At 37.0% G+C, this 12,623-nt stretch overlaps 1 protein-coding gene across 1 annotated transcript in view; it reads left to right on the forward strand.

The window, feature by feature from the left end:
* The window catches only part of FAM120B (family with sequence similarity 120 member B), a 46,295-nt gene that overhangs the window by 14,901 nt on the left and 18,771 nt on the right, over positions 1 to 12,623 (forward strand). The window contains exons 4-5 of the mRNA XM_082302556.1: positions 1,373 to 1,545; positions 5,570 to 5,662. Coding sequence (XP_082158682.1) covers positions 1,373 to 1,545; positions 5,570 to 5,662 — 266 coding nt within the window. The remainder of the gene's footprint in view (positions 1 to 1,372; positions 1,546 to 5,569; positions 5,663 to 12,623) is intronic.

Raw genomic sequence — 12,623 nt, forward strand, 5'->3', positions numbered from 1 at the left:
ACGCACTGCCACTATTTGTGTTATCTCTTACCTGCATTTCTACCTCCAGTCCAGCAACTGGTATTTTTTCTTAATAATACATTTCCCATAGAAATAAGGTTAGAAACTTATGGATGATATGGTAGTAGTTCTTTTTATGGTTAAAACTTTTGACGAGAGAGTTAGTCTTAAAAATAGTAAAGGAAACATCCATCAGGGAGATAAAGAAAGAAAATACTAACTTTTCTTCTAGTTTTCCCCTCTCCAAAGAATTAGTGCCATTTGGTTAATGGGCTTTCCTGGCTAAATAAACATCATCTATGTAGATTTCATCACCTTGTCACTTTAACCATTTATTATCACCAAGTGTTCCTAACTGGTCTGCAGCTGCTGCATGTCACATAAAAAAGGAAAAGGTGTTACCAAATGTAGCTTAATTAGTCTACATTTAAAATTCACACCTCGTTTTATTTAACTACAGAAGCAGCCATACTTTATGGTACGATTCTGTCTTTTGTTGAGATTCTCAGGCATAACCAGTTAGCTGTTCTGTTATTTCACGTGCATTAGTGTTTATTTTGATAGCAGATTAAATGTAATTTAAATGAGGAGCAAATTTTGCATTAGCCCACACGTGTCACAAGCTGGGAGATGGCAGCATGGGGTAAATATTAAGGATTTAGAGACAAGCGTGAATGAGACTAGAGAAAGTCTGGAAAGATACATTATTCATAACTGATGACAGTTCTTTTGTGTGTGTTTGCAACAGCGTTTCATACAGTAGCCTAGGACGTGAAAAATACCAGATCGCCTGGGTTTTTGTTCCCAAGTGGGAGGGAACGTGCTGCAGAGCAGGCATGCCCACACAGTGCCTGGTGGAGGATGCATGAGCCCCACCAAGCAGCACAGGTGACCAGTGTGTTCATTAGAACAGGTGACCATGAGGGAGACCGTGTGGGGATCCTTCGGGGACCCCTGGTATGTTAAGTCTGGGAGAGAGAGAAGAAACAGATCTGGTCGTTCTCTGTTTTATGATGAAGTGAGCCTCTTTTAATCCTGTGGATCACCAAGGGAATGAACGCACTTGTAGGCAAACTTTGCCCTTGCATAGGTTAAATGCCTGCTGTCTCAAGGTTGTCTGTGCTATTGTAAGAATTAAGTTCAGTCCACTCTGCTTAAACACGACTGTATTCAATAAATTTTATTTAAATTACAGGCCTTTTTTTTGTTAATTTTTTTTTTCATATGCAAGTTTTGTCAAATACATTTTATTTTTGACTCTGTGGTCCTTGCAAGTGCCAAGAGCAGATCACTCATTTCCTTTCAGATTGTAATGAGGTCGACATGTTTTATCTTGTTGCTGCCAAAATAAAATAATGGATTTCTATTGTAGGTGGAACACCTAATTTGAAAACACTGTGGCTTGCCAAAGGGCCTGACGTGGAAAAGCAACGGTATAGTACATTTCTGGCATGCTTTTACCTTCAAGATGAGATGGAAGAACTCCAAGCTCTGGAAGCACCTGTTGCAGGATTCTGCTGCTTGCTGGCCTATCTGATGATGCAGGTAAGAGGGACAGTTGCTTTTTCCTCAGCTGTCAGCCCTGATAGATACGAAGGACAAATAAACTGGTTTTTGCTAGCCTGTGCTGGGCATTTCTCTTAATCCTTACTGTAGGCATAGCTGATCAAATATAATAGTACTGCATTACAGTAATTTTAATTACTCTGCTTAACGTGCACCATCCTGTTCAAGAAATACTTGGGGTTTTTAGTAGCTAATCATAACTCTCACATGCCCATGACAAAACCCCTTGGGCAGTCTAGCAGAGAGAGTATAAACTGAGGATTTCCCCTGCTCCTTGGGACCTGTTTGTAAATTAAAGTTGCTCCTTTTGTGTTTCCTTCATGTCATCAAAAGGAGACATTCCCTCAGGTGACTGTGTAGGCTGTGCAAACAAACAGTATAAATATGTAGTCAGCTTTCACTACTTTTTCACAGCATCTTGTCAGTCTACTAATTTTAAAGCCAGAATTGAGGATATGGCTCTTCTCATTAAATTCTGAGTAATAGGGGATCATTAGATAGCATTTCTGTTATAATTCCAAATACTTGGCAGCCTGCAGGCTACCTTAATTGTAATAAAAAGGAACACAAGATTAAATACAATATTGCTTCATTATTTACTTTTCTCTTAGGTATTTAATATATTGTCTGGACTTGCCACATTTCAAATGGTGATCTCACAAGCAGATTTTCCTCTCTGAGGAAGAGCAAATTATGCTTTTATCTAATCTGATAAGCTCAGCTTCACTTGTACTTAAACTGAACTGCATTTTGTCTTTTGTTTTGCTTTTTTAGATTTCACTTTCCTCAATAACAGACTTGTACTGGTGTGTGATACATGAAAACAAGTTCTCCCTGACTTTTCCTTTCATTTCCCTTCATGTGTTTACTCAAACTTAGATGACATATTGAGGAAGTACATATGGGAACTACACAAATGATCCATATAGGTCTTTTTTTTCTTTAATTTTTGTATAACAGAATACAAATTGAAAATTTTTTGAAGATAATACTTACTAAACATCATTTCATGCCTTGCGGTTTGAAGTCAGCAAGATATATATCATGTACCTACCTTTTAACATACTTGAAGTGTTTTTCCTATTTGGATATGAAAATGCAGTTTCATTTATCACTATTTCACTTATTTATTTAGTTATTCTGTGCACCCTTTCATAGCATGATAACTAAATCATTTGAGAAGGGTTTCTTTAGTGGGATTAAGAAGAGGAGTAACAGGATGGAACACCTACAGAAATGTGGATTTACTGAACTTTGATCACAGCATATTAATAAAATAGAAAGAAAAAAAAAGCTTGTCAGGAAAATGGTTTTCAGAATTTATAATCCAATGGCTACTGTTATAAACAGAGAAGAGTCCAGATTTACAGCTCTTGCTTTCAACAGGAATAGCAGCGGAGAGATCATGCAAAGGGCTCCGTTTGATGGAAGGCTTTTCATGGCAGTGCCAGCTTCTCAAGAACTGCCCCATTTTCCTGATTCTCTTCTGCCCACTGAGTTGCACTGATACAATCTACCCCGTGAACTAGACTAGGGAATCAATTTGGAGTAAAATGTTTTTCATTGCTGAGTTATTTTAAACTTTGATTATTTCTCTATATTGTCTGTTTGTTCTCTTGGGATGTTTGAGAGGAAAACATGAGGGCAGGAGTGTCAGTAGCCATGCTTTGAGCTGGCCATATTGCTTCCATTTGTTTTATAGCTGAGAAAACAAAGCTTGTCTAACTGTGACCTGACTCTTGTCTTTACACTTTAGTCTTAAATTTTTATTAGAGAAGGAAGGTGAATTGTTTCCTCAGAAATTATTTAAGTTGAGAAAAGTGTAGGTTGCCTTGAGGCAGGCCTCAAGTCTTCCTTCAGCTCGTGTGAGGGAGAATAAAGTTCTTAAAAATTTCATTACTAATCATTTAATCTAAGCTAAAAATAAGAGTTTTACAGGAACCAGCACACTGACCAACCCATCTGGTTTCCTCGGAATGTATGTGCAAGTATTTAATGAAAACTTTAGATGAATTTTTTGAAAGAGAAAAAATTCCAATAAACAAACATTAACTATGTAAAAAAAGTGTTTATATGAAAAATATCTTTTTCCATGGTACCTTTTAAATATTCTCCAAATTAGGAACAAAAATAGTGAAAAAAATTACGAAACATTAGGTCTGTCTTTAAAGTTGGGAAAGGTGGGAATGAGTTCAAATCAAACTGAAGCCTCCAGACAAAGGGGAAGTTTTCTCTTTCAATCTCTAACAGTTTTGGAATAAATGTGACAGTGGAATTGTGATAAGTCACCAAGTTTGATTACTGAATAAAATACTTCTCTAAAGAAGTGTTTTTACATTCATAAGCATTTTTGGCTGATCTGCTCTGTTAGGGGCATTTTCTTGCTGTTGTACTTGCAATCAATCTTTGATTTCCTTTTCTTAGGACAAAATTGTGCAAGTATTAAGAACTGTTTTGTAGATAAAAGTCACTTTTTGTTATTTCAGTGTATAAAATGTGCAGGTTTAGTAAACCTCTCTTGTTGCCAGCTACACGAAGGTGACACCTGGCTTGAATTACAGGGTAAAGTAGGGCCATTATCAGATCTTAGCAGACAGGTGGAGTTAATGAATACCAAGGAGCATTTTCAAAGCTTAAAATGTTTCTGATATCACATTCTTGTGCTTTATGCAAGATTTAACAGCATCATAGAGGGGAAAGTATTTTACAGTGGGACAAGCAGTAGGGCCTGATTTTAAAAAAAAAAAGTATTTCTGAATAGTGGTTGAATGATTTTTATCCTGAGGAGGAAAGAATGGGTCACTCCTTCTAACCCAAAAAATGAATGACATAGTTATAGATGGCCTCTTAGTGCTTCTTTTCCCTGTTGATTTACATCAATACTTTCTTTTAAATTTTTCTCTCCATTTTATCTGTCACTAAATAGAAACTCTTACTGGATTGAAATGCAATATACCAATATTTCCCCATATTCAACCTGTTAAAAGAAAGGCAATGCAGAGTTTTAGGCAACCTCTTAAGTGTTCTGTAGGCCCACAATGCACATTTCCACATTTTGCAAGAGAAACCTTTCCTCAAGTTCCAATTGATAAGGATTTGTAATGCTTTATGGATCTCACTTTGGAGCTCTCTGTATGTCCTCGACAGTTGTAACAGATATGAGGTCTTGGTGCACATGTATAATCTATAGTGTTTCATAAGGGGAGGGAAAGGATTAGAACTCGACTGGCACTGTCATGGAATCATCCCAGCTGGTCTCAAGGTGCTGTCTTTCTTCTGAGCTGATCACATGACTCTGCAAAATCTCAAAACCCTTTTTCACAGCAGAAAAAGTGCCCATTCCTCCTTTGCTGATAGAAATAAACTGTTACGTAAATTTGGAATTGTCATTTCTGTTTCCCCACTTGAACATTTCAGGTTTTTGTTTTGAGTTTTCCCTGCTTCCATATGCAGCCTTAAAATCTGAAAGAAATCAAATATGTTTTGATAAATCCCGAAGTTTAGGTTAAAATAGGTAATTGAAATATTTTAGAATATTTTTGAAATTTCTCACAGATAAATGTGTAAGCATTTTTAGAAAATCCTAATGGTCGTTGTGTCTGTGGCTCATTGAGGTGGTTTTTATCCTGTGTCTTGATTAGAGTAATTTTTTTTAATTCTTTTTTTTTTTTACTATGCTTGATGTTACAGAGAGGGAGAAATTTCCTGTTATTAAGAAACTCCAAGGGAAGTGGAGAAGGGAATAAGAAGGGTGGGCATTTTGTTTGGTGTGTGGAAATCCATGTGTATGCACTATACACAAGTGTTGGGGTATGCACTTCATTCAAGCTGTGAAAGAAAGTATTTTGTTCCCTGTGTGTTTTCCTAGATGATGCATTCATGGTGGTCATCATTACGTGAGGTCACTGTTCTAAGTTGGATGTGCTTGAACAAGAGGATTCAATTTTCATAAAGCTCCTCTTCAGAGCCTTCAGATAATATGTTAATTTTTTGTCTGTTTTAGGTCAGTAGCCTCTCTCTGGAGGACTTAAATGCATTTCTGGCACTCATTCTCTGCCTCAAAGGGAAGTCAGCAGCTCAACTGACAGGCCTGCAGGTATGGACTGGAATAATTGTGTAGCATAAAATACTCATGGTAACATTATGATAAATATTCTAGGGGTAAATCATTCTACATTAATTTTTTTTACAGATATAGGAGCTAGGGGTCATGGAAAATATATAGGCTTTTAATGTGCGACATTTCATGTGAATGCTTATATTTGTTAATCACACAAGAAATTAAAATGGAACGGACATTTTCTAGTGGTTGCAGTCCTAGAGTGAGCAAATTAGTCTCAGATTTCTTCCTTCCTTAGCTTCCAAACTTCCGTCTGATTTAAAATTGGTAACAGTGAACCCTGTCTTACAACATTGCTTCAGTTTTTTTTACTGAGGAGGATTTTAGTTTTGGCCATAGGTTGTATGAAAACCACTAGATTAAATTAAATTTTGGTATTGCTGCTTGAGGGAGAATATAAACAGTGTAAACCTAAACAGAAAAAAGTTACCTAATGTGACTCACTGCAGTGAAAACCATTTGGATTACACTGTTCTGTAACTCTGCAGAAGTTCTTTTAAATATTTTACATATACTCCATGCAAATCTGTTTTTTCCTTTCTTAGCTTCTGCCTTTCCACACGTGGATTGAAGATGGTTATTGCAGAAGAACCATTTAAATAGTTCTTCCTGCATATGAAATTATGCAAGAGTATTTTCAAATTCATAGCCTGAAATTGTAATCAAAGTATTAGCAGTGTACAGCACAGACCCCACATGCCAATGGCAGTTTGAGTGGTGGGTTTCTGCAAACTAAGTGGGAAAGACTTAGAAGTGGTTAGAACCTTAACATATCTTTATTCTGTAAATCTTGCTTATATTTCCAATAAATTCCCTGTTTCTTTGAGCAGTCCATGAGACAATTTTGAAAGTACTTTTTGTTGATCTCAAGGTAACACTCCTGTTACTGTCCATTTGTTTCTAGCACACAAGTACCAAAATAGCAAAACTAGTGTGATTCCAGTTCCATTATTTGATTCCTTGTAACAAGTGAAGTCCAGGCTCCTGTAAGTTTTTTGAAACTCATCACAAATTTGTTTTGTAGCTGTAGATCGAGTGTTAGATCCGTGTAACAGAAGAGAAGCAATGAAATTAAGGCAATATGGAAAACAGCAGGATTTATTAAATGTAGGATTTATTTCTGTCAGGTACATTACTGCACACAGTGTTGCACTCAACATTGTGAGGATCAGTACTTCATCAAGCCTGCATGGCAGTCATTCAGCAAAAGAATAAAGGAAATCAAGCCTAAGCAGGGGGTGTTGAAACAACTTGTTTGTAGATGCACTTACAGGGTTTGTTAAATAAATTTCTAAAGTGCTTCAAAGTTTATTCCGCTTGAGTTAGAGGTCTTTGTGTGATTCATTTGTGTCGTGGCTCTTTGAAAATATAAATCTGCATCCAAACACGTAATATTAATCAATGTGTGCTACTTATCAGCATTGTACTGGTTCAAAGTTGTTCACAAAATTATTACTTACCCACAAGGCTTCTGGCTGGTCAGCTGTGCACACAAAAGTACATGAAGTGTGAAGCTGGTCTTACACCGTGTCATGTATCACTCTATGGAATGGACAGACTGTTGTTGGAATTGACTTCTGCGTGCCACTGGCAAGTCCTTTCCAATGTCCCCCTACTGCGTGTATAAGCACTTCATGCACTGTGCCACAATGCCTTCTGCTGTGCTAGAAACCAACAAAAGATCATGTAACGTGGCTGAAATGGTTTGTATCAGGCTACTTTGTAGATCAGCTCCTTGTCTTATTCTATCGAAATTCACGATAGTGCCTTTGGTAATAGTTTGAGCCAGAATAAATTGTTCTGAAGGGAATAGTGAGGAAAGATTTTGGTCTCTTTCTCTTCTGAGGTTGTGAATACATAAATAAGAGTTTCAAAACTTTCCCTCATTGCCTTCAAATTAACTTCCTTTCCTGTGTTTTGATGACCTGAATTTCCCTGTGGAAAAAAGTTGCTGTTTCTCAGTTGTATGTGTATCTGTGTCTTGTCAAGCTGTATCAAGAACAGAGAACTTAATAATGTCCTGGGAATTTTCTCTTGAAAGGGCAGGAGACTAAATAAATAGAATATCTTATACAAATATTCTAAGAATAATGATCAATAAAGCAGTCTCTCTGAGAATTATCATTCAAGCATCTAATTTTCAAGATCCCATCTCAGAATAGCCTAAACTGTTTTTACTCATTGCTGTGTTTATTTAGTCATTTTACAAAATTGAGTTATGCTCAACAGAGTTACTGAGTTATTTTAATAGTTGGTGAGTGGGGTATCAATAGGTATTTAACAGCTTAATTTTCTAAATATTTGTGTTTAAAATCAAAGGATCCAAGAGCAATGACTTATACTAGTACATAGTTAATTAATAAATGGAGTTTATAGTAGGAAGTCAGGAACAGAGTTTCATCTGTTTACCATACTTTTTATTTTCCATTGAAATGTTAAAAGTGATCCCTAGAAACAACTTAATCACAGAGTTTTCAAGAAAGTTATGGTAAAATTAATCAGCATCTGCAAAATTTTATGAAGATATTTTCTCATCTGCCATTTTGGACTTAACATTATAGTGTTATTTGAAGTAGAAAAAAATGTTTATTTCTTGTAACCAATTCTGTAAAGAACATTAATTTGATTAAAAAAATCCCCTCTTTCTGTAAAGAAGTCCATTAGCAAGTACGTTCTCGCAGAAGAATACTTAACTTCCACCATGAAATATGAGAGAAAATATAAATAGAGCCTGTTCTCATGGAATGAAGAGAGCCTTTCAGCCTTCACTTTCAAATCTACTTTCTAATATGCTGTCCATATTTCATAGTTAATGAGATCCATAAACCCACAAGTCTATGAAACAGAAATGTCTATGGTTTGAATATAGTGGGTTAAAGCCATAAAAAATATAGTTTATCTCATGCTGAAAGAAAGTGGGCTGTGGACATGTAACTACACTGTACATTAAATATTACTTTCTGAGAATAACATAATGTTTATACATGAAGATTTGATTATTTTTCAAGATCGATGGTTTCAAAATACCAAAATGTGCACACCATAGAAAAGACATTTTTCTGGTTAGATTTTTTTCTAGTTTTCTTGTGCTGCCCCCCTTATATGGTAGATTAGTATTCTACTTTGCCCAAGTCTCCCATAGAGCTTATACATAAGGTCAGAATTAAATTTTGGACCCCAGGTTGTCTATTTCCCTTCTTTCTGTTTTAATTTGGTGTGTGGTGTTGACAAAAAGCCCAGAGAGCCATCAGTCGAACTTTGAGGCCATTGCAGAGAAAAAGAGGCACCAGCAGTCATGCGTCCAGTTTTGTTTCTTATATTGTGCTGGCCCTGGTTGTTTACAAGTGCAATTACAGGTCAGCTTTCACCACTAATGCATGTAAAATACTGCCTAAACAAGAAAACCCGTAATGACTTGTAAACACAATTGCATTTTTTCTAAGATTGCTCTAAATATTTGACTATATGAAAAAATTGTGTTGGAGGTGTAAAGCTGTGAGTCACGTCTTTTCTGAAAGTTGTGACCAAAGATGAGATGGAAAAATTTGGTTAAAAAGGAAGTACAAACTGGAAATTGGTAGATGAATTTTGGGTCCTGATAAATGATTTTAGAAGTGAAATCTATGTCAGAAAATAGGAAATCCAAGTTAATAGCAGGTACATGGGTGGGTATACACATCACTGCTGGGATTTAGAGCACTTGCAAACCCTTTATAGCTTTGCCCTAAAATGTCCCATTATGCCAGAATATCTGGTTAAGAGTGATAACATCTTTTGTACCACTTGTAAAAGGAGCAGTTTGGCTGCATCTGAGGTATAAGACAGTCAAGCACTGAAGTATATTCCTTCAATTTTTAAAGAGCTTTTTCTTATTTAAAATTATTAATGATATGAAACGAGCACAATCATTTTAGATCTGAAATTATAAGACTCAGAGAGTCTGCAACTTGACTGCAAATGAACTCTCACACAATCTGTATTAGGTATTATTTAATTAGCTTTTGGAATAATAATAATAAATACTCAGCAAAGTAGTTAACTAGTTTGCAAGCTGGAAATAGCTTTAGCAAGAATTTTAGTTGCACAGAACTTTTGGGTATTTTTCATTGTACAGTGTCATGGAAGCAAGATTACCTTGGTTTTATACCTTGGTTTACCTTGGTGTTACACCAATATTACACAAGGTATTTTTCTCTGAATATTTTCCTGAGGGATACTTGGCCACATCCATTTAAAATAGCGATATGTTTTAGAGTCGTAGGTAAGAGTGTAGGTGTCTTGGTTAGGATCCCTCAGATTTAAAGAAGGACATTGCTACATCTATTCTGTATTTTTTTTCCTATGCTGTGCAGGCAGAAAAGCATAAATAATACTCAGATTCGGGACATTCAATAATTTAAATCTCCTGATGTATTTGGCAAGCCAAGCTATGTTTGTCAATGCCATTACATGTGATATTTTTCAAACAGATCCCAAACAACCTTTGAGAGGTGTCTGTATTTTTCAAAATATGATTGTTGAAAAAAATCTTTCCCCCCCCCCAGGAAGTGTATGTTTATTGTGTCTTTGTGACTGTTTCCTAATTAATATTTGCTTGAAGTCTAGTTGGATTGAGTAAAACATAAAATGCAAGTAAGAGTATTGTAAAGATCCTACGGATGAACCCTTCTTATATACAAAGGACGTGCTTCTGTCATGTACATTAGTATTAACTAAAATGGAATTTGAGTGCATTCCCAGATGCTTTACTGGATCAGGGTTTATATTCCCTCAAAATTTGCATCTGTCAAAAGTGTTTTAAAAATTATAGACGAGAGTGCAACTGACAGGTGGTGGAGAACGGGGGGGATTGAGGTGATTTGCTGATCTTGGCATTGCTTCCCAGCCCATGTTCTCATCTGCAGTCTTTAGGTTTTCTCTGTGTTCTGGGCTAATCTGGAACTAAAGTGCAGCAGTATGGGATGTGATTTCAAGCTGGGATTGGTTCAGTCCCTGTTCAAAATTAGAAATATTCTTCTGATAGTCTGACTTAAGATAGTCTTAAATGAACCAGTTCAAATAGAACAGTTCCAGTCCACTTACATGGGTCAAGCATTAGTGCAAATACAATTATGTGTCAGGAGCTGAAGTTACTTACTGTTTACAGCACTTTTCAAAGACCCATTTCTAAATTTGTGTCTATTTTCATAAGCATCTTTTGAAGTTCTGAAGAAAGTTGTCTGAATCCACCAACAACTGGCTCTACCTTTTTTGCTGCTGTTCGTTCAGAAGCATATTAAAAAGAAATCTTAGGCTTAATTAACCTATTCAATTTGCAGACAAGATTGGTGTTCTGCCCTACTCTCCCGATTTTCTTCTTGACAAAATTTGCTATATCTATTTGTATTACTAGAGTCTATTTCCTTGAACATTTTTTGCAGTTGACATTAGCTCCAGTATCAGAATTCACATAGCCATGTGAATTCTATTATATATCATTGGCACAAATGCAAACCACAGCATAACTAGATCACAGAATTGTCAAGTTTGGAAGAGACCTCCAAGGTCATCTAGTCCAACCATCAACCCAGCACCACCATGTTCACCCCTAAACAACATCCCCAAGTGCTACCTTCAGTTGCTTTTTGAACACTTCCAGAGATGGTGACTTCACCACCTCCCTGGGCAACTTACTCCAGTGCCTAACCAGTCATACAGTGAAAAAAAATTTTCTATTATCTAATCTGTATCTCTCCTGGTGCCTCTTAAGGCCATTTTTCTCTTGTCCTTTCACTTGAGAAACGGCAGAAGAGACCAAACCCCCACCTCACTACAGCCTCCTTTCAGGTAGTTGTAGAGAGCTGAGTTGTAGGTCATCTCTTCTACCTTGTGAAAAAAATTCATTTGTTTAAATGGATTCAGTTTGCCCAGGGAGAAAATGTTGAGCAAGGTTTTGAGCAAGGGTCTTAAAAAGAGGATTTTTATTCCTTTGGGGAAGATGGTCTCGCATTTTTCTCCATAATTGTGTAAGTTTGCTGTGCATTTCTGTGAGTTTTCCCCTCTACTATCTTGTAGCTCATTATTAGCAAGGTTTCAGCAACATGGAAATAGCAGCAATGTTTCAGTTATAAATTGCTTTTAGACTGTATATAGCTTAAAGAATATTTCAGGATGCTTAAGTTAAAAGACACTCTGGAATTTCAGATAACAAAATTACTGTTAATTTTTAATCCATGCCAAATGATATTGCAGGAAGTGAAACACAGTTATTAGCAGTGAGGGTAATAAAGCTCTCCCAAAATATCAAGCAAACTGACAGCTTTGAGAAAGTCAGAGATAACTTATTGCAGAGAGGGAAAAATAAATATTTCCAGTATCAAATTACATTTTCCTCCCAAGTTTGTGTTGGTCAAAGTGTATGTTTACTCCTGAGTTCAGTAGTTTTCACTCCCTTGCATATGGTGTGCTAGAAGGAGCGAGCAGCCCATGAGGGTGGGAGGTGGTGTTGGCATGGCGTAGGTGGGGTTGCTCCCCACTGCCTTTAAGGGCTGACCTGTGTGCCCCAGGGCAGGTGACGTGCCGGGGCTGGAGCAGGGAGGGAAGGCAGCGTGCCGTCGGGAAGCGGTGGCACGCGCGCACCTGCCCGTCATCTGCTCGGGGCTGCCTGCACCTGCCTGCGCGCCTCTGTCACGCCTGAGCAGGAATGCGGGCTGCACATCTGTCCAGGCTTTCCCTGCAGAAGCAGATGGCTGTGTGTAACTTCAGAGAAGCAAAATGTTTTCTGAAATGAGCCACTTGGAGGTGGATGCATTTTTAGGCGTATGGTTGCAGTGCTTTGGTGGACATGCTGGAGGTTTTCAAATTACTATGTAGAAATGTTCATCTGGAAGATATGAGAAACAGCAAGGCCAACCAAGAGCTGATTTGTTCCTTTTCTTTTCAAATGTATTCTTGATTG

This window comes from Coloeus monedula (genome assembly GCF_965178545.1).
Source record: "Coloeus monedula genome assembly, chromosome: 2".
NCBI classification, from domain to species: Eukaryota; Metazoa; Chordata; class Aves; order Passeriformes; family Corvidae; genus Coloeus; species Coloeus monedula.